Below are 19,394 nucleotides of genomic sequence, written 5' to 3' on the forward strand. Positions count from 1 at the left end.
TGGATACATGCCACTCCCTTTGAGACGTTTATTCTGCCTTTCTGGCATTTCCAATAATTGTGCCACACAATTATTGGAAAGGAGGTGTAGAGTGACCTATCAGTCAACTGGGGTGACACAAACAGTTGGCTGCTGGATGTCGACTGTTATATTAGCTCCCCTTCTCATAAAAAAAAAAAAAAAAATCTCAAAAGACACGATGGGAGAAAAGGGAAACCTCACGGAGAACCACTCTAAATGAGATCTTTATTCACAAATCCCCACAAGTGTTTCAATCAGAATTTTCATGGTTTTACGGAAGAAATAAAGTATATTTCCAGAGACAAAAAGAACAGTAAGGAACAACAAGAACTGTATTTCATCTTATCAACGCTACAATTAAAATTAAGTGTGAAGATAGGATTAAGTTCTTTCTATAAATCCCTTTGGAAAATAGATTTATGATTGTGATAAATGAAATGTAATCAAGATGACCTTTTCTGATTTTAAGGCATGATGACAAATCACGCACCAGAAATTATACTAACACCAATTTGATGTATTTCATTCAGCAATCAATCAAGAACATCATAAACACACTGAAAGTATAACCCCACTTAAACTAAAAAAATGATGTCCAGATATCACATCTAAAATATTTGGCTTCACAGAAATTACATTTAGTCACTTCTTCTGAACTGATTAATTAATGTTGATGTAAACAATAATGCTTCACTTGAACCAACCTTAATTTTTTTGCCTTGATCTTCATCATTCCTTTAACATTTTAGTTACTTTACCAAGGTCGAAGAAAACTAATTGAGTCACTTTCAACTGAATGAACATGTTCACTTTGACACCAGTTAACCCTTTCAGGGACAGCGTTGACTACAGTGGACAGCTTATCATGTTATCAGGTTACAGGGTGCAGGAAAGGGTTAATTTATGCTTAACCAAACTATATTTCTCATTTTATTTTGACTTCATAAATAATTCATTTTGCCCATCTTATAAACTGTGCAAAAAGACACTTGGCCAAATATTTTTTTTAATCTTAACACATGAGAGAGCATGTGGTTCATTGTTTAGCTCATTGGCCTCACAGTGTAGAGGTGCAGGGTGCGATTCCGACTCTGGCCTTTCTGTGTGGAGTTTGCATGCTCTCCCCGTGGCTGTGTGAATTTTCTACGGGTACTCCGGTTTCCTCCCACATTCCAAGAATATGAACCATAGGTTAACGCCGCACTCTAAATTGTCCCTAGATGTGACTGTGAGTATATATGGTCGTTCGTCTATGTGTGCCTTGCGATTGGCCGGTAACCCGTTCAGGGTATCCAACCTACTGCCCGAAGACAGCTGGCATTGGCCCCACCATGGCCCGCATTTTTGGAATGTGGCAGGAAACCGAAGTTCCCGGAGAAAAGCTATACAGACACGGGGAGAACATGCAAACTTCACATAGGGCAGAGTCAGAATCGCGGACGTGCTAACCCATAGGTGTCAAACTCCGGACCTGCGGGGCCGCTGTCCTGGATGTTTTCCAACTCTCCCTGTTGCAACACACCTTATTCAAATGAACAGGTTCAATATCAGGCTTCCGCAGAGCTTGCTGATGATCTGATCTACTATGATTTGTAGTTTGAACAAAGTTAATCATAATCGCACCTCTTGATGTAATGTGAACAGAAATATTTCATATCACACATTACACAATTTTACTGTGATTCTAAACATGGATTACGTTTTTCACACTTGCATTATTATTCTCTTCTACGGTCATTTTTTTTTTTTTTTTTTTACAGTGAACCTGAATCACCAACAGGACTTTTGGAAATGTAGGAAGAGACGGAATTAAACCTCACCCTTTAACCTCAGTTTCTTTCCACCCTGTAGTCACTTCCCCACCCAGACAGTCGTGTGGGTGTCATTTAATCTTCATCTTGTACCAGTCTGTTCCTGCATTCTTCCTGCCCACTTACACTGGTCTCCCTCCTTTCATTCAGTATGTGATCATTAACCGCCATCCTTGTTACCCGCCCACACCACTCGTCATGACTTACACATAGACCGCTGGTGAGACGGAGTCCACTCGCCAGCGTTTGAAGACTTCCTTTTATTGGCAGTTCACAGTAAAAAAGACGATACTTTAAGAGGCAAATGATTCCTGCTGCCCCAAGGTCACTTGCCATGGCACAGTTCTTTAAAAATTTCAAAAAAATCATGATGCCTCCTTAAAGCATCTAAACTGAGAACAAAATGGAGATGTACGCAGTGATTCGGCATTGTCTCACACAAATACAAAAAATAGAAGGAACACTGAAATCAATTCTTTCTTTCCTGCTGGACTAAAAAGGATTTGGTTAACCAGAAGGCCTGCTGTCCGCTTTAATCTCGTTGCTATAACAGATCGGCAAAATCATTTCATTAGCAAACAAATGGTCAAATATGCAGCCTTTCGTTTGGAATAATGGCTCTACCAATCCAATTGCTCAAAGATTCTAAAAGTTTTGGATCATCCTCTCTTACGATGCATGATAGAATTCATGGACTTTTCGTTGATGAAAAAGATCAGCAGTGTTCTGAGAAAAGAAAAAAGGGAGAGGCAGTCGGCGAGTCCAGGGGAGTTTATATTAAAACATTGCTACAAAGAAGAAAAAGGAAAACATTTTGTTGGAGAGTTTTACTTTCGGTGACTTGCGGAAGCTAAAATGAAGATAGTCATACATAGCAAGCAAGATAGATAGATAGATAGATAATTTGATGGATATCTTGCGGCTGTGAATTTAATGACTGAGTGCCAGCTGTTCATCTCAAACTTTCACTATTGTCTTCCAGCGTGTGGCTCTCATCCACTGAATTATGGACCACCCTTTCAAAATACAGATCTCTCTCTCTCTCTCTCTCTCTCTCTCTCTCTCTCTCTCTCTCTCTCTCTCTTATGTATATATATATGTATATCAAGCTGAAAGTAGTAGAAAATGTACCGTGGCCGACAGGGTTTTTAACCAGTCCAATTTGGTTTGCTCTTTTTTTAAGAGCATTTTTGCAATGAGGATGCCAGAGAGCAGCAGGCCGGTTCGCAGCTCCTCTTTTATTCCCTCATCCTCTCTTTGCCCTGACAGATTCGTGCTGATATCAGATTGATGGGTGGGTTTGATTGAAGTCTCTTTGTCGTGCTCATGTCACTGCTAGTGATGGATGAGGCGCGTGCGCAAATACACACGCGCGCACGTTAAGTCCTCCCCGTCCCTCAAGTCTCTGTTTGACTCTCACACGTACGCGCGCGTACAGTGGATCCCTCGCCTCATCCACCGGCCAACAAACTTGTGGGCCTTTTGGTCACCCTAGGCGACGTGACGACAAGTCACGTGACCCGGGCAGAGGTAAGAAAAGAAGTGACACGAAAAACAGAGGGGGGAGACGCAAAAGAGGAAAGCCGAGTATGAGAAGAAAGTCAATTAAGCTTACAGGATGAAACAAGACGGACTATAAACCTGTGTGACCACGAAGAGGTGACTTGGCGCTTTTACGCCCCGTAGCATTGTTTTTTTATTTTTTTTTAAATCATCACCGAACCTCAAAATTCCGCTCGCAGAATTGATTTGGTCACATCGTCGAGGCCTTCCTTTTGCATAACCATCTTGGTACACGTTCGCACGCCCGCGCGCGCACACACGCTCACACAAGCTGAGACCATTACTTATGTCTGATTCAATTTGGGGGGAGCAGTCTCCGCTTTTCTTTCCCGATTATTTTACAGCATAGTTTTTCTATGCAACTCACTTTCCTTGCAAGCAAGTCGTTTTTGAACAATATCTTTTTCCGTATTGTTTTATTTTCCCCAAATATTTGTCCCTAGAGTCTGCATGGACACATCGAATATGAACTCATTTTTGCAATATTCAGTTAGTAATCGATCCTATTGCAGACCTAAATCTGGATACCATCAGCATTTGCATCACCATCCCGCGGATCAGCATCACGGTTTCCAGCTGACCAACGACAACATCCACTCGGGTCACTCCGCTCCCCAAGCTCCCATCACCGTGTCGAGAGGTTCCAGACTAAATTACAATGTGGATGAACGCTTGCACGTGAGCGCTGACGGTGGAGGACCGAATGAGACGACAGGGCCGGCCCAGCATCACGAGCAACCACCTCATCACGAGCATCAGCAGAGGCAGAATGGCTACTATCATCCGCTTTACGACACCCAAAGTGGATTATTGTCTTCCTATCATAACGGAACTACTGTCAATAACGGAGCCTATTTGGAGCAGGCCTGCACCACAAACGCTGACTACGTGACAACGACGGGGCCTGCTAACAGCATCCATCCTCAATATTTCATGGACGAGCCAGCAACATCGACATACTATCATCAATCAACATTTTCTACTTCGGCCCCCACCGTTGGTCCAAACTATGGAACCCTGACTGCAGCCTATTGTGGGCCCCAGGGCTCCCTACTCGGTTCCCAATACCCGCCTCAGGTCGACGCAGCGGGTTACTTGGGACATCCAAACGGGGGAGGATATGGAGAGGTACCTGTCTCACTTGAGCGAGAGAGGGAGGACGAGGAGAATCAGCAAGTCGGACGGGGGCAAACATTCGACTGGATGAAGGTGAAGAGGAATCCACCTAAAACAGGTGAGTGCCAGCGTGCGCGTGATGGGAACAAATGAATTGTTGGTTGTAATATTTATGTTCATTTGTGAGCGCACCAGTTTGAGGGCACTAAAAACAATCAAAGTTCACCCACCGCAAACTAATACAGAAAAAGTTATATATTTTAAGGAAACACAGAACATAAAAATAAATGTGATCAGAAAAGTAATGCTTGAATAATGTCTCGCGATCAAAATGCCTCCGATCCATTTTTACTCACTTGAATTTAATATGAATGAATTTAAAAAATCCTTCTTCATCCAATGAATGTTTATTTAAGACTGGAATATTTACATTAGGTGACGAGTATTGTATAAAACATAAATGTATCCTCTATAGATGAACATCTCATTTTAAATTTCATATCAAATAAGACTGTGTGGTCATTATCGTTTCTTCACACGTAATGGTTACAGCAGACGCGTTCGTTGCAAACCCCGCCCCCACACACATAAACACACACGCACGAACGCACGCACGTTCACAACACACACACACACACACTACAAATAAACAGCAGTCAAAAGAAGTTGGGTTCATTTGAATGACGCGCGTTGTGTGTGTACAGTAACACGAAGCTTCCAAATCGCACATACTCATTAAAACTTTATCCAGCGGCGCACTTGTGTCCCATCTTATGCCGTCTTGTCAGTCCGTATCAAAGCGGTCAACAGTGCATAACGAATAGTTTGTTTTTCATCCAGTTAAAGTGTCTGACTTCGGCTTGGCTGGTGCAAACAACAACACCATGCGCACCAACTTCACCACGCGGCAGCTCACAGAATTGGAGAAAGAATTCCACTTCAGCAAGTATCTGACGAGGGCACGGCGAGTGGAAATCGCTGCCACACTCGAGCTTAATGAGACCCAGGTGAAAATTTGGTTCCAGAACAGGCGCATGAAGCAGAAAAAGCGCGAGAAGGAAGGCACGTCCACGCCGGTGCGCCCGTCCTCTTCGGGTTCGATCAACACTGGGATGGGATTCAACAAGGTACTGGAGGAAACGGACCGCTCCTCCGCATCCACGTCACCAGATGCGTCTCCTGACTCGGAGTAGAGTCGGAGTTGTTTGTTCAATGGGCCCGGATAAAAGTTCAATAAAGCCACATGGACATGACTTTCATTCGCGTGTGATCAATTCGCTTCGACATTTGTATCCAAATTATACAGTATGCAACCAAACTCCACATTATGTAACAGCTGATTTTAATTTAAATGGGCGGTAAACATCACTGCAATAAAAAAAATAAGATTTGAAAGACAACTACAAATTGACAACTATTTGATCAATTATATTTTTCGTTTATTTATTGTCTGTCAAATATCTTTAATTGCTATTCTGTTTCACAATAAAGAGGAATCCCAATGCACAATGTCAGGGGTCAAAAGAAATGTTACATTTTTGAAACGTTGGATACTCTGCTCTTCAATGTTTGAAAATAATAAGTCAGAGTTAGAGTTCGAAAAATAAAAAGTAGGGCTTTGCTTTGAGGAATAACTCCTGCCCATGCCAAGTATGAGTATTGCTTCATTTCAGTTAACATTGTTGACAACGATTTGTTTTGGGCATTTTTGGGCACTTACATTTATTTCAATTTACAGTACTGTGACCAAATCTTCCTTTGATGCATTTATATGTTGGACAACATATATGGTAAAAAAGAAAATGGATGAATCCTCTTTATTGTCATGACTTTTATACTTCGTACAGATGAATGAAATTTGTGCTCTACATTGTGAAAGAGTTTTTCTGTGTTTTGCTCAAGAGCTGCCTTTTGAGAATTGTAGCTTGAATCACAAAAAGACAATTCATTTGAAAAAAGTCATAGCGGACAGCTCAGAATGGAATTCCTGATTGACATTTGTATTTTTTAGGTACTACGTGAAAAACAGCACTGGTCATGCTGTCTGTTTTTAATATGCCTTTACACACATATGCACCATGGTAGAAAGAGAAAAAGATCAAATCAGAAACATTTCCTCATATTCTTTGAACTGCGACACACTGAATGATTTAAATGCATGATTTATTTAACTTGTCCTAGTTAGATTCAGGGATGTAACAATGTTTGCACTGATGACGGACAAACTGTTGAGAAAAAAGGCTGGAGAGGTCTGTCTTTCCCAGCTGAGTATGTGAAGTCATTTCACTGCCTGTCAGTTATCCCATGAGAGTCACGGTTTTTTATTTTTATTTTTTGCAACACATAGAGTGAGGCCTCACTCTAAACAATGATGCTGTCTGAATTAAAGCCACCACATACACATATATATATATATATATATATATATATATATATATATATATATATATATATATGTGTGTGTGTGTGTGTGTGTGTATATGTGTGTGTGTGTGTATTATTACATATATACGGAGATTTTAAATACCAGCAAGCTGACTGAGTTTTATCAGTTTTGCTGCCTTCATCTTTCCCATTTTTCATGTTTTATTATTTATAGGCTACCTCAAATAAATACCTTTGAAAACTAAGTTGGTGATGTTGTTTTTCTTTGTCCTAAAAATAATGTTTCGTTTTAATTAAATCGGTTACAACGTCCTGTAAGTTGTTATGCATTTTACAAGATAAGAAACCATGGGCCCGATTGACCAATATGATCGTTTATTTAAAAAAAAGTCGTTAATAAAGTTTCTCTCGAAAAAAGTAAACTTTTTTTAAGCGGGTTTCTCTCTCTCTCTCTCTCTCTCTCTCTCTCTCTCTCTCTCTCTCCATTTCTCTCTTTCTAAAACCGAAGTCACCTCAAAGCAATGTATCATCGCACATTGAAAAATAGCAAAATGACGGTCGGTTGGGCAGCGAGGCAAAAGTGTCGAGCGCACACATTCGTCGCTTCGAAATTCGTTATCTACTCTTGATAAGTCAAGAAATATTTGGAAATCCCATATACACATATCATTGAATCGTAGAGATTATACGCAGCAGAATGCTAAAGCAAGATCGAATTAAATGACATTCATGGCGTTTTGGAAACGGTTCGACTGCGCTTTGCTACTGAAAAATATTGATCGTCCCAGACGTAATACGCTGTGTGAGTAAAAGGCACAGTTATAAAGTCATGCTGGAAGGTAAACGTAATATCAATATGAAAACATGACTGGAACGAAAAAATTGTGCGTCCTCTTTTTGGGTGAACAGAACAAACAAAAAAATTGACAATAAATCTGAAAGTGTAACGCATTTCAGTAGCTGGTATGGCTCACACAGTAAAATGCTGTGGCCTCTTTTTGACCCCCTTCGTCACACAAGCACGCACACGCGCACACACGTAGACACACACTGAGCTCGAGTGAGGAATGTCGGCTAGCTTTCCGGGTGGTTCGCTAACCTGTCAACCTTAGGAGAGCCTCTGGGATATCTAAACATGTAAACACACTCTTGCTCACCACCTTCATCACCTTATCCTTTCTGTTCCTTTGAAATACCAGTTGTGGAGCCTGGGTGGCGATTTCAGTCATCACTTCATCACGCGCGCACACGCACACACACGTAAGTGCACACGCATATGTGAGAATTACACTGTTTAAATAGCCATTTTGCTGCTGTCCTTTAAAAAGTTCAGAGAAGCCTCTTTTTGCTTTTACGATATCTTTCTACTGTAAACATGTCCTAATGCTTGTATTTTGTTGTTGTAGTTGTTCCTTTATATCAGTAGCACTCCAACAGTGTGCTATTGCCATTGATGAAATGGCATCTTTTTATTAAAAACTCATACGCATCCATTCATCCATTGCATTTCTCAGGGATTTATTTTACTTTTACTTTCAAGTAGCTCTCTCTCTCTCTCTCTCTCTCTCTCTCTCTCTCTCTCTCTCTCTCTCTCTCTCTCTCTCTCTCTCTCTCTCTCTCTCTCTCTCTCTCTCTCTCTCTCTCTCTCTCTCTCTCTCTATATATATATATATATATATACGCACATAAAAAACTTTCATACAATGTTTTCAATACGGACAAAGAAACAAAATCACTCACTATTAGTTGCGCTCCAATGAGGCACGGCCATTTGACGAATTCTGAGAAGTTTTGTGACAACAACAATACAGTGCCATAAAGTGTCACGGCGTTTGTTATTCTACGGTGCATAAAGTTCTCGTCAAGCACATAGATGCACATGTCTGTGCAGTCTTGGATATAATAATGTGGCAGTGAAATTTCACTTTGTGTCGTTGCCGTTGTTCCATTGTATGAATCAATTATGGGTATCGGCAATCGTGGTTTGGCTCAAGCTGGTAGCATTCCGCTAACATCGCACTGATCTGCAAGTTTACATTACGCGTGAGCACTACTTTACTGGATTTGTTTGATAAATCTGGATCACAAAATCTTTTAAAGAATTTATTGAAGTGGTCTCTGTTGATCCCACCAAGCTCTTTTTCAGTCAGACAAACTTAAATCAATACAAATTCAACGGCATCTAATTTGATAGCACTAATGATGGGTATTTATTGTGTGACTCAACAGGACAAGTTGGTTCGCAATCAAGAAATTCATTTAAGATTTGGAAGTAAAAATGAATTAATGTTTTGATTAAATAATAAGCTTAATGTTCTTCAAAGTGGTAATTTCCCTCTGGTCAGCTGATCATGGGGGAAGGGTTTTTTCATTTTGGTCCGGGCCTTCGTCTTCATCTTTGTCTTTCCTCGCTGAGTGCCTCCGCCCATCCTCAGATCCAGCTGGCGCAGCTCACTTCATCGCTGTTTGAGGGCTGTCGCCTTCGCAAGGGGGAGAATTGGCCCCCAAATTGGCCCCTGTTGGTGATTAGGGCCACCTTGCTCTCCTGGGGGTGGGTGTGCTTGGCGGCAGATGGGGGTGGTGGTTCCCTGCCCAGACTCTACTTTGTGTGTTTTCAATTGGAACAGGACTTTGGTTGTGACTGATAATGCTTCTTGAGACCACAAGAACGTAAGAATGGACGAGAACTTCGACCGGCGGCTCATGTTTCAGCAATCAGCCACTGTTTGGGCCTCTTCTTCACACTCACTTTTATGAATGCTCTTCGACTCTCATGCAAGGTTCTCCAGCACTCTTCCTCTGATTAATCTTCAATTTTCAACTCTGCCTGCCTCTGCCCTCTTTGTTTTTGTCGTAATCACTTTAGCTTCTTTTCCCAGATTGAGTTCTGCCTTGGACCTTCCTGATTTTGAAACATTACATATCCAGGCCCTAGAACCCTTCCCAAGTCGACAGAAACTGTTGGTCTGCACCTTTGATTGAACTGTGTTGCTCCTCGCCAGCTTTTCCTCTGGAACTGTCGCATTAAAAGTCATTACCAACAAATACTGCGGCGTGGTGTACTGCATTTGAGTTCTATTCTTACCTATCCTGTTCTGTTCAGTCCTAACTGTCCTGTCCTATTTGTTAGTCGTTGCATTCCTTTCTCAAATTGTGTACCTTTACTTCACACATAAGAACACAACTCAGATTTAATTTGATTTTAGTCATCTAACTTGTTATTCAGCGATTGCTCTGTTGTGTTTTTGTAACCATTTCTTCCATTTGTGTTCTTGTCTTCCTGTTCTCTGTGTCTGATCCCGAACAAATCCTGTTCTGTCTGGCTGCCTTTCCAATTAATAGCACAATACAAACAACCACAGAGGGAGTCTTTCAAACCCCGCTATTGCACAGAAAGACATATTTCAGAATAAAAAGGCATACAGACTGAACATTCTGCATTACCATATAGAAAAAAAGGCACATTGAAGAGTAGCTCATTATCAGGGAGGTATCGGCATCATTTCAGAATTGGTGGGGACAAATGGTTCAGTAGCATATCAACTTTTCAACTGTTGAACACACGCAAAGACTGACAACAATTTAGTTCTGAATTGTTGAGATAAAGCGCTGAACTCTTTTTCAGCATTTCAGTGGTCCGAATATTTGGGGTGGGGCGAAAACCAAGTTCGAATACATACTTGCACTTGCTGGCCATTAGCGTACATATATACACTATATACAGCACACAACCTCTTGCAAAAGTTATGGAATCACCAGTCTCAGAGGATGCTCATTCAGTTGTTCAAATTTGTAGAAAAAAAAAAAAGCTGCTCACTGACATGACACAAAGCGAAATTCATTTCAAATGGCAACATTCTGGCTGTAGGAAACACTAAAAGAAATCAAGAAAAAAAATCAGTCAGTAACCATTAAACTTTTTCACCAGGCAGATTGAAAAGAAGATGGAATCACTCAATTCTGAGGTGGGGAAACATGGAATCACTCTGTAAATTTCAATGTCCAACACCTGCATCGGATTAAATCTTTTTGTGAGTCTGCAGTTAAACAGGAGGGATCACACCCTGGAGAGCTGTTGCATCAAGTGGACTGACCTGAATCGCGCCTCCAACAATCTCTCTCAACTGAAACAAAGGAAAGGAAAGGATTATCTCAAAGAAGGTAAATCATCATAGGGTGGTCCCGGTGGGCGAGTGGTTCGCGCATCGACCTCACAGTGTAGAGGTCATAGGTTCGATCCCAGCTCCGGCCTCCCTGTGTGGGTTTTCTGCGGGTACTCCGGTTTCCTCCCACATTCCAAAAACATGCATGGCAGACTGATTGAACACTCTGAATTGTCCCTAGGTGTGAGTGTGAGCGTGGATGGTTGTTCGTCTCTGTGTGCCCTGCGATTGGCTGGCAACCAGTTCAGGGTGTCCCCCGCCTACTGCCAGAAGACAGCTGGGATAGGCTCCAGCACCCCCCGCCTCCACGTGTGTGTGATGATAAGGCAGATCAGAAAATGAACGGATGGATGAATAAATCATCATGCAATGCTGCAATAGATTTTTGTTATTCACGGTCAGGTGTGTTTAAAATCTTGACCAAGTACAAACAACATGGGAAGATCGCTAAAGCCAAGAAGGTCTCGGTGTCATTTAAAGTTACTGAGCAAAAAGATGGAGTGCGCTCTCCAGCATTCCTTGCAAGGAATCCAAAAAGGGTGGGTACCGGTACTCTGAACTGATGTTTGGTGCATAAGCACAAACAGTCACGAACCGTCCCCCCCAGTCCCCACCCGAATTCGGGGTGAGGCTACCCTCTCATCCACCGGAGTGAACCCCAATGTACAGGCACTAAGCCAGTGGGCAATTAGTATGCCTACACCTGCTCTCCATCTAACACTCTGGTCAACTCCAGAATGGAAGAGAGTCCAACCCTTCTCGAGAGGACTAGTACCAAAGCCCAAGCTGTGTGTGGAGGCGAGTCAGAACTTTCTCTGCCTCGCACACCAGCTCAGCCTGCTTCCCTGACAGAGAAGTGACATTCCACGTCCATCGAGCCAGCTTCTCTATAGCCTGGATTACACGGCCAAGATCCCCACCTTCGGCCGCCGCCCAGCCGACGATGCACCCGACCCCTTTGGCCCCTCTTATAGGTGGTGAGACCATGGGAAGGGGGACCCACGTTGTCTTTTTCGGCTGGGCCCAACAACAGACACTCACCTTCGAGCCCCACCTCCAGGCCTGGCTCCAGAGGAAGGCCCTGGTAACCCGCGTCCGGGCAAGGGAAAACTGGATTCATTATTCATCGTAAGGGGTCTGTCAGCCATCCTTTGTTTAGTCCCTCACCAAGGACTTGTTTACCATGGGTTACCCTGTCAGACGCTTCAAGTCCCAGACAATTTAGCTCCGAGGATCATTGGGACACTCAAACCCTTCCACCGTGATAAGGTGACGGCTTCTCCAGGGTGTCCATTTGGAGCTGAGAAAAAGAAAATACAGAATGAATGAGACATAAGAGAAGAAGCACATTAATGACATTCATATTGCTAACTTACTTGACTCCCAAACATGGTGCGCTCCTTTTTTCACAGTCACTATGTTAATATGTTGTATTACATTGTGTTATATGTATGTATGAGTGAGAGAGATGTCTGACAAGGTCCGTCCTTCCATCCATAACACAATATCAATGAGATATGACGACTAAAAAAAGTGCAGGAACCTGAAGTTTATTCCCAATTGGCTTCATTCTGTCTCTTCCTAAAATGCACACACACACACACGCACACACACACACACACACACACACACACACACACACACACACACACACACACGCACACTAGTGTTGAAAGAACATAACAACATGGCACAAAAGCTGTTTACCTCAACCTTAAACTCTAACACAGCATGGTCACTTTGTTTGGAGGAACAGACGGAAAAGTGTTTACGCAAATGCAGACAGATAAATACCACACCCCTGCATACAAACTACACAACTAGTGTCAAATTGTAATTGATGAACATATGCAGTATGTTTGCCATGCAGTTGTTAGGTGATGGGCAAATAATCCCTGTTGGTTGTTGAGCACATGTCCAAGCAACTTCTGGGTCGACATACCAGAATTGCCTAATTGACAACCTCTTAATCTTGTCTACGCACTGACAGACGTATTTTAACTCTTAAGGAGTTTAGAAAATTATTTTAAATATATTTGCAATGGTTTTGTATATTTCTCTGATATCCATCCATTCATCCATTTTCCAATCCGCTTTATCATCACAAGGGTTTTACTCAACAATTTTACAAAGCGTAATTTGCAGGCGCCGATAAGTGCCAACATCTGTGCCCTTTAAAGTTTCTCTACATGGCTGACATGGCTCCAGCCCAGAAAATATAAGTCAGGCTTGTGGTACCTTTGTGTAGTATCTAAACATTTTAGAAGTACTATGCAGATGGACAGTATTGGCACCGCTTCACACAAAGGCAGTTAACCTGTTCCTCAGATGTTGTAGTAAGTCAAGTAAGAGATATAAATTTAGAGCATCGGGTCTACATTGGCAATGGTGAGGATGATAGAGAAGGAAGGTATAACCTTAAAAGTGCCCTGACAACTATAAAAATTGTTCCAATCATTGAAAAATTAGTCCTCAAGTGTCAAGCCATAAATTGAATTTCTCCTTTGGGACAAATTTTATCTTTACACAACCATTTTACAAAGCGTAATTTGCAGGCGCCTATAAGTGCCGACATCTGTGCCCTTTAAAGTTTCTCTACATGGCTGACAGGGCTCCAGCCCAGAAAATATAAGGCTTGTGGTATCTTTGTGTAGTGTCTAAACATTTTAGAAGTACTATGCAGATGGACAGTATTGGCACCGCTTCACACAAAGGCAGTTAACCTGTTCCTCAGATGTTGTAGTAAGTCAAGTAAGAGATATAAATTTAGAGCATCGGGTCTACATTGGCAATGGTGAGGATGATAGAGAAGGAAGGTATAACCTTAAAAGTGCCCTGACAACTATAAAAATTGTTACAATCATTGAAAAATTAGTCCTCAAGTGTCAAGCCATAAATTGAATTTCTCCTTTGGGACAAATTTTATCTTCTTCTTCGAAATGGATTGAGTGCCTCAAAATCTGGCTACCCTACCGCTCAACCCAACAATGAAAGGGGAAAGAGCTCAATCATGGTTGTAATCTGCCATAAAATTGAGATAGTCTTGTAACCTTACAACCCCGGGTCTTATAATGGCTATGTTTTTCCACATACTGCTCTCAATAGTGTTTGCCTGGTCAAACTTGCTGATAGATGGAATCTTGTGGCCATGACCTCATTGTCTAGCCCTCAAGAAGAAATTCAGGAGAGACTAAAATGGCCCTCTTCACACAAACTTGACCAATCAACTTATTTGCATCAACTATTCCAATGGGGATCCGTTTTTTTTGTTTTACTTTTTTTTTTTTAATTACACTTTTTAGGGTGGTCATACCTACTTTTTGCTTTACAATGACGAAAAGATTCTCCACCACATTCATGTTGCTCCCCTTCACACAAACTTGACCAATCAACTTACATGCATCAACTATTCCAATGGGGATCTGTTTTTTTAGTTTTACTTTTTTTTTTTAATTACACTTTTTAGGGTGGTCATACCTACTTTTTGCTTTACAATGACGAAAAGATTCTCCACCACATTCATGTTGCCAGCTAAAATGGTGCTTGGAAAAAAACCAACCTGCATTGCTAACTCGTAGCCGTTGAAAGGCATATATCATAACTATGGACACCACACACACTAAGGCAGGAGAACCTCAGCCAGTCAGCTAATAAAGCTTATGATAATCTATATTTTTTTAAAAGTTCAAATTAGATTTGCTATATTTAAAGAGGGTGTCACAGTGGTTGACTGCTTAGCAAGTCCGCCGCACAATGCAAAGGTGCGGTATTAAACTCCGGCTGCGGCTTCCTCTGTGGAGTTTGCGTGTTCTCCCCGTGCCTGCGTGGGTTTTCTCCGGGCACTCCGGTTTCCTCCCACATTCCCAAAACATGCATGGCAGGCTGATTCAACGCTCTAAATTGTCCTTAGGTGGGAGTGTGAGCGTGGATGGTTGTTCATCTAACTGTGCCAAGCGATTGGCTGGCAACCGGTTCAGGTGTCCTCCGCCTATTGGCCGAAGATGGCTGGGATAGGCTCCAGCATGCCCCGCGACCCTTGTGAGGATGATGTGGATCAGAAAATGGATGGATTTTAATGACCACATCATGAATTGATGGAATTGCACAATTGTTAAATCATCTTCTTTTTTCTTTGTCGATTACCTCACATGATCACATTAAATAACGTGTTTTAATGCATGGATGTTTGCAAGTGCAAATCTTATGTCATCTGAAATACAACTGCAAGAAAAACAAATTATTGTTCACTTTGATTTTCATCAGTGGAGAATTTGAAAAAGAATTGGAGAAATGAATGGCTTTTTCTCTCATGCCGAATATGCATGAACAATCGACTTTGAATTTGACATTATTCAAGATTCGATGATAAGTGGCCACATTGTTCCATTGCCTTCAACATACTTGGATTATTTTTGGCTAATCAACATGTCTGAACATAGAAAAAAAAGCAATCATAAGAAATTAAATATCGAAAAAGAGAATATCTTCGCGTGCATCTTTTCTGTGTCTTCATTAATGCTCACTTTTTCGGGGGGTTTTTTGTTTTGTTGCAAAGGTATGACCCAAGTGTTTCCAAGCATCCTGTACTGACAACATTACTGCCACTCTCTAACTGTGTTTGTGTGCATGTGTGAAGTAAGATTGTGCGTTTGGGGGAGGGGGTTGTAGAGATAGCGTAGCTCCTGGAATCGGTTTCCTTTGACTTAGTTGACCTTTGCTCGGGTCATATTCGGGTTGGGCCAAAAGACGTTTGACAGGCCTCTTTACCACACCTGACCTAGCCTGTAACCAGAAGTGTGCATGTGTGGATGTTTGGATTGCGCGGTGTGTGTTTGTATGCACATACAGGTCAGAGAGTTTAGGGGTTGTGGGGAGGACAGGCACAGGTGACGCCACATCTTGTCTGCAGCACGGCATGGTGGGAAATATGAGAGCAGAGGAGGAGAGCAAGAGAGGTCAACTTGTCATCACAGATGTGTGTGTTATCCGAGATGGAAGAAAGAGGGGAGTACAATACACACGGGTCTGTTAAGGAGGTGCCGAGATAGAAAAACAATACGAGTTGGGATGAGTGAGAACAGAAAGGTGGATGTGTCTGTAGTAAATAGCATACAAAGAGCACATAAGGCACAGGGGGGAAAAAAAAGACGATTCAAAGAAATGTAATCTCAGACCACTAACCAGAACATGTTTACCAGGTTATCTGTATTTACCAGGGGGAAAAGGCATCAACCTTGAGAAAAAAACGTGTGTGCAGTACATACAGCAAGTCCAGGGCAAAGTGCAGTCTGACTGTGTGCATGGGTGGAGATTTCTTTCTTTTGATATTTTCCTAAATTTTGGTCAGGTAGAAATGGGCGTAAATGGGGTGTTTATGCCTTTTCCTAAATTTTGCTCAGGTAAAAATAGGCGAAAAGGGGTGTTTATGCCTTTGTGGGAGGAGACGTAACCGAGTCCCAGCCAAATCGTAGCTGATCCCTCTTTTGCATTAAAATCAGGGTGGTCTAAGAGCACGCATTGACTTTGAGGAAGCAGAAATAGACTTGCTGGGGTCTGTGCATTGGCAGTGGCAAGATCAAAGTGTGCTTAGGCAGGTAAACTGCAAAATCTTCCCTTGCGGATTTTATGGTCGGCCACACGTGATGTGGGCAATTGAAGACCCCCTTGCCCCCCCCACCCCGCCACATGCTCCAACAGTTATGCCACGTGGTCAGGGGGATGCTATGATAATATCTTTAACATGATAACGATTATCATTTGCTGAATGAATTGTTTGGATTCAGAGGGATTTCCCTCGCTGTTGTCATACAGGTATTTATGACAGAAATATGATGACATCTGCCACACACATTCGCCAAATCTGTCTGCGCTACTATTTAGACTTGCTTTTAGGTAGTCTAAAAAATTAAGTCTACTTTTTCCTCATTAAATTGGGAGGTGCTTGTAAAAGAAAATGCCCTCGGTCAGCCAGGCAACACGGTCTATCAAATTCACAAACACACTAAACTAGACTTGCTCGGTCATGAAAATTGCCGCTTTTGACGGCAAAATCATCTACTTATCGTGACCAAAATAACAGCTGTGTAGAGGGCGCAGCAGTGCTATCTCATAGAACACCAAAAAAAAAAGAACAAAAAAAAAACGTATGCTTGAAATAGTTTTAGCCCTAAATGCTACTCGAAACATGGTTGACCAAGTTTAATTCACAGTTGCCCTTTATGCATCCAAGCTCCCACCTTCTTAAAATGAATCCATAAAGAGAAGTGCTGTATGAACTCCTGCACTACATTCCTGCAATCTTCTGTGGTATGAGAATCAGAATCATCTGAAGTAGCATTGATCACGATATTCCTTACCTCCGTGTCCCAATGTTTTCTGGATTTTTTTGGCCAGTCTTCCTGAGGTTCGGTGACAAATTCTGGCCCCTGCAACAAATTGTGGTACTGGATAAATTTCAAGACTGTTTTGAATGTGCATGGTTGGTCTCTTTCGTTTCTTTGTTTTTCTTTCTAACCTGTCCTGTTTAGCTGCCTGGACATGCAGAATAGTGTATGTGTGTGCCTTTTTATGCTGGATCAGTATTTCTGCACAACAGGAGAGGTTGAAATACAGTAAATATATTGAACTCTGGTTGTCCGTATTGTATGGGACAGAACAAGGTTTGTGAGGGGAGAGACAGAGAGAAGAGAATAGCCCAAAACTAGCAAAAAACAGAACAAAACCAGAAGATCACAGTCAATGAAAACATCATTTCCTTGGCATTCACGCATTATAATACTTAACGGTAGGTAAATATTTTATTAATTAAAAAAAAAAGACAATCGGTTATCACACTGAACTGTCGGTATACATTGTATTTATTTATTTTTTCAGCATTTCAGTGGTCAGACTGGAGATTCTTACATTGACAAATAACCTGAGCCAAGCCGTGGCAAGTTACAGTATTTTGTCATTAGTTATCTTTCTTTTATTAAAGCTTTCATAGGAGTCAATGGGGTTAATACATCAGCATTAATTTGGAGTCTGAAATGATTTACAATCAACAGTGTTGCAGTACAAGAACTAAAAGTGGTTGAGCTGTGAATCAGGAGTTAAGGTAAAACATGACACGCAAGACAAAAACTTCATCGAGACCAATTTTGGCACTCATATGAATTAGCAAAAGAAACGCTTAATTTCTCGAAAGCTACAGCATCTTTCCTCCTTGTTAAAGCAGCCTTGGCAGCAGAACCAAATGCACCCAGAGGCAGGTGAACCCCATGGTGGAGCTCATCCTCAGGGCTATGTGGCCTTGGCTTCATTCATCACTTGGCTGACACATTCCTGCTGACTGCCTGAGGCTCAAATTCACACAGCAGGCTGTTGTGCTCCGACAAAGTGCCATGTGGTCACACTGTCAACCTTGCTCACCCCGCTCTCATATATTCCATCCTATTATCTATTAGCTGGAGGTAAAGAACACATTGAACAAATTTTGGCTGTTCCCAAAAAGGCATGTTTGCTTTTTTGTTTTTTTCCAAACATTAAGAAAGTTTCACATACAGTGCTGCGCAAAAGTTTAAGGCAGGTTTGATGTTTTAGCCATTCTATGATCATAGTGTATGTCGGGCATCTGGAATTTTCCAGACAAAATCGGACCCTACAAACGTAGACTCAGGAAAGGTGATCCAACAAAAATCTTTATTTCCAAAAAAATGATCACAAGACCGACACAGTACAAATAATGACACTGGACAATTAAGCCAGGAATGATACGAAGAAAACATAAAACGCTTGCACAAGACAAGGAAAAAACAAACGAAAATAGCTAGTAACAAAAGTACAAGAAAGACCAAACCGTGTGGAGAACAAACCGTGGGCACACTTTAACACACCAAGAAATACTTATTTGAATAACAAAGAACACAGGCAAAGGCAAGAGCCAAAAACAGAACAAGCTCAATGACTTGCGCAAAACGAAAGTATCTGACATCTTGACTTGGATCCATGTGGTCCTTATATACAGTAATTCCTCGCTATAACGCGGTTCACCTTCCGCGGCTTCGCTGTTTCACGGATTTTTTTCATGCAGTTTTTATAATGCTTTTTTTTAAACAGTGAATTGCGTTCTGCATCCTGATTGATTTTTTTTAAACAGTGAATTGCGTTCTGCCTCCTGATTGGCTAAGGGACTGACCAATGTGAACAGTCTCCGCACCTCGTCTCTGTACAGCTTGCCAAATTTATCTTTGCAAATTTTTGGTCTTTGGTTTCATTGTATCAGTGGCGGATGCTGGTCTGTCAAGGAGGTGAAGCTCAATTTCGGCCTACATCATAAAATGTGTCCGTTTATTTA

General features: G+C 41.7%; 1 protein-coding gene across 1 annotated transcript; it reads left to right on the top strand.

Moving 5' to 3' along the window:
* Positions 1–3,056: 3,056 nt before the first annotated feature.
* Positions 3,057–5,883, top strand: LOC109508573 (homeobox protein Hox-B1a-like). The gene is made up of 2 exons (XM_019858589.1): positions 3,057–4,629; positions 5,352–5,883. The coding sequence occupies exons 1-2, from the start codon at positions 3,846–3,848 to the stop codon at positions 5,702–5,704; spliced, it is 1,137 nt and encodes a 378-aa protein (XP_019714148.1). The 5' UTR covers positions 3,057–3,845; the 3' UTR covers positions 5,705–5,883.
* Positions 5,884–19,394: the final 13,511 nt, after the last annotated feature.

The sequence above is a fragment of the Hippocampus comes genome, unplaced genomic scaffold (assembly GCF_001891065.2).
Source record: "Hippocampus comes isolate QL1 unplaced genomic scaffold, H_comes_QL1_v1.1 scaffold187, whole genome shotgun sequence".
Classification (NCBI taxonomy): Eukaryota; Metazoa; Chordata; class Actinopteri; order Syngnathiformes; family Syngnathidae; genus Hippocampus; species Hippocampus comes.

Bases quoted from the DNA above. Each gene is read 5' to 3' on its own strand.
- LOC109508573 (XM_019858589.1), top strand. From the start codon at position 3,846: ATGGACACATCGAATATGAACTCATTTTTGCAATATTCAGTTAGTAAT. The intron at 4,630-5,351 runs GTGAGTGCCAGC...TTTTTCATCCAG, and splicing joins GAGGAATCCACCTAAAACAG to TTAAAGTGTCTGACTTCGGC.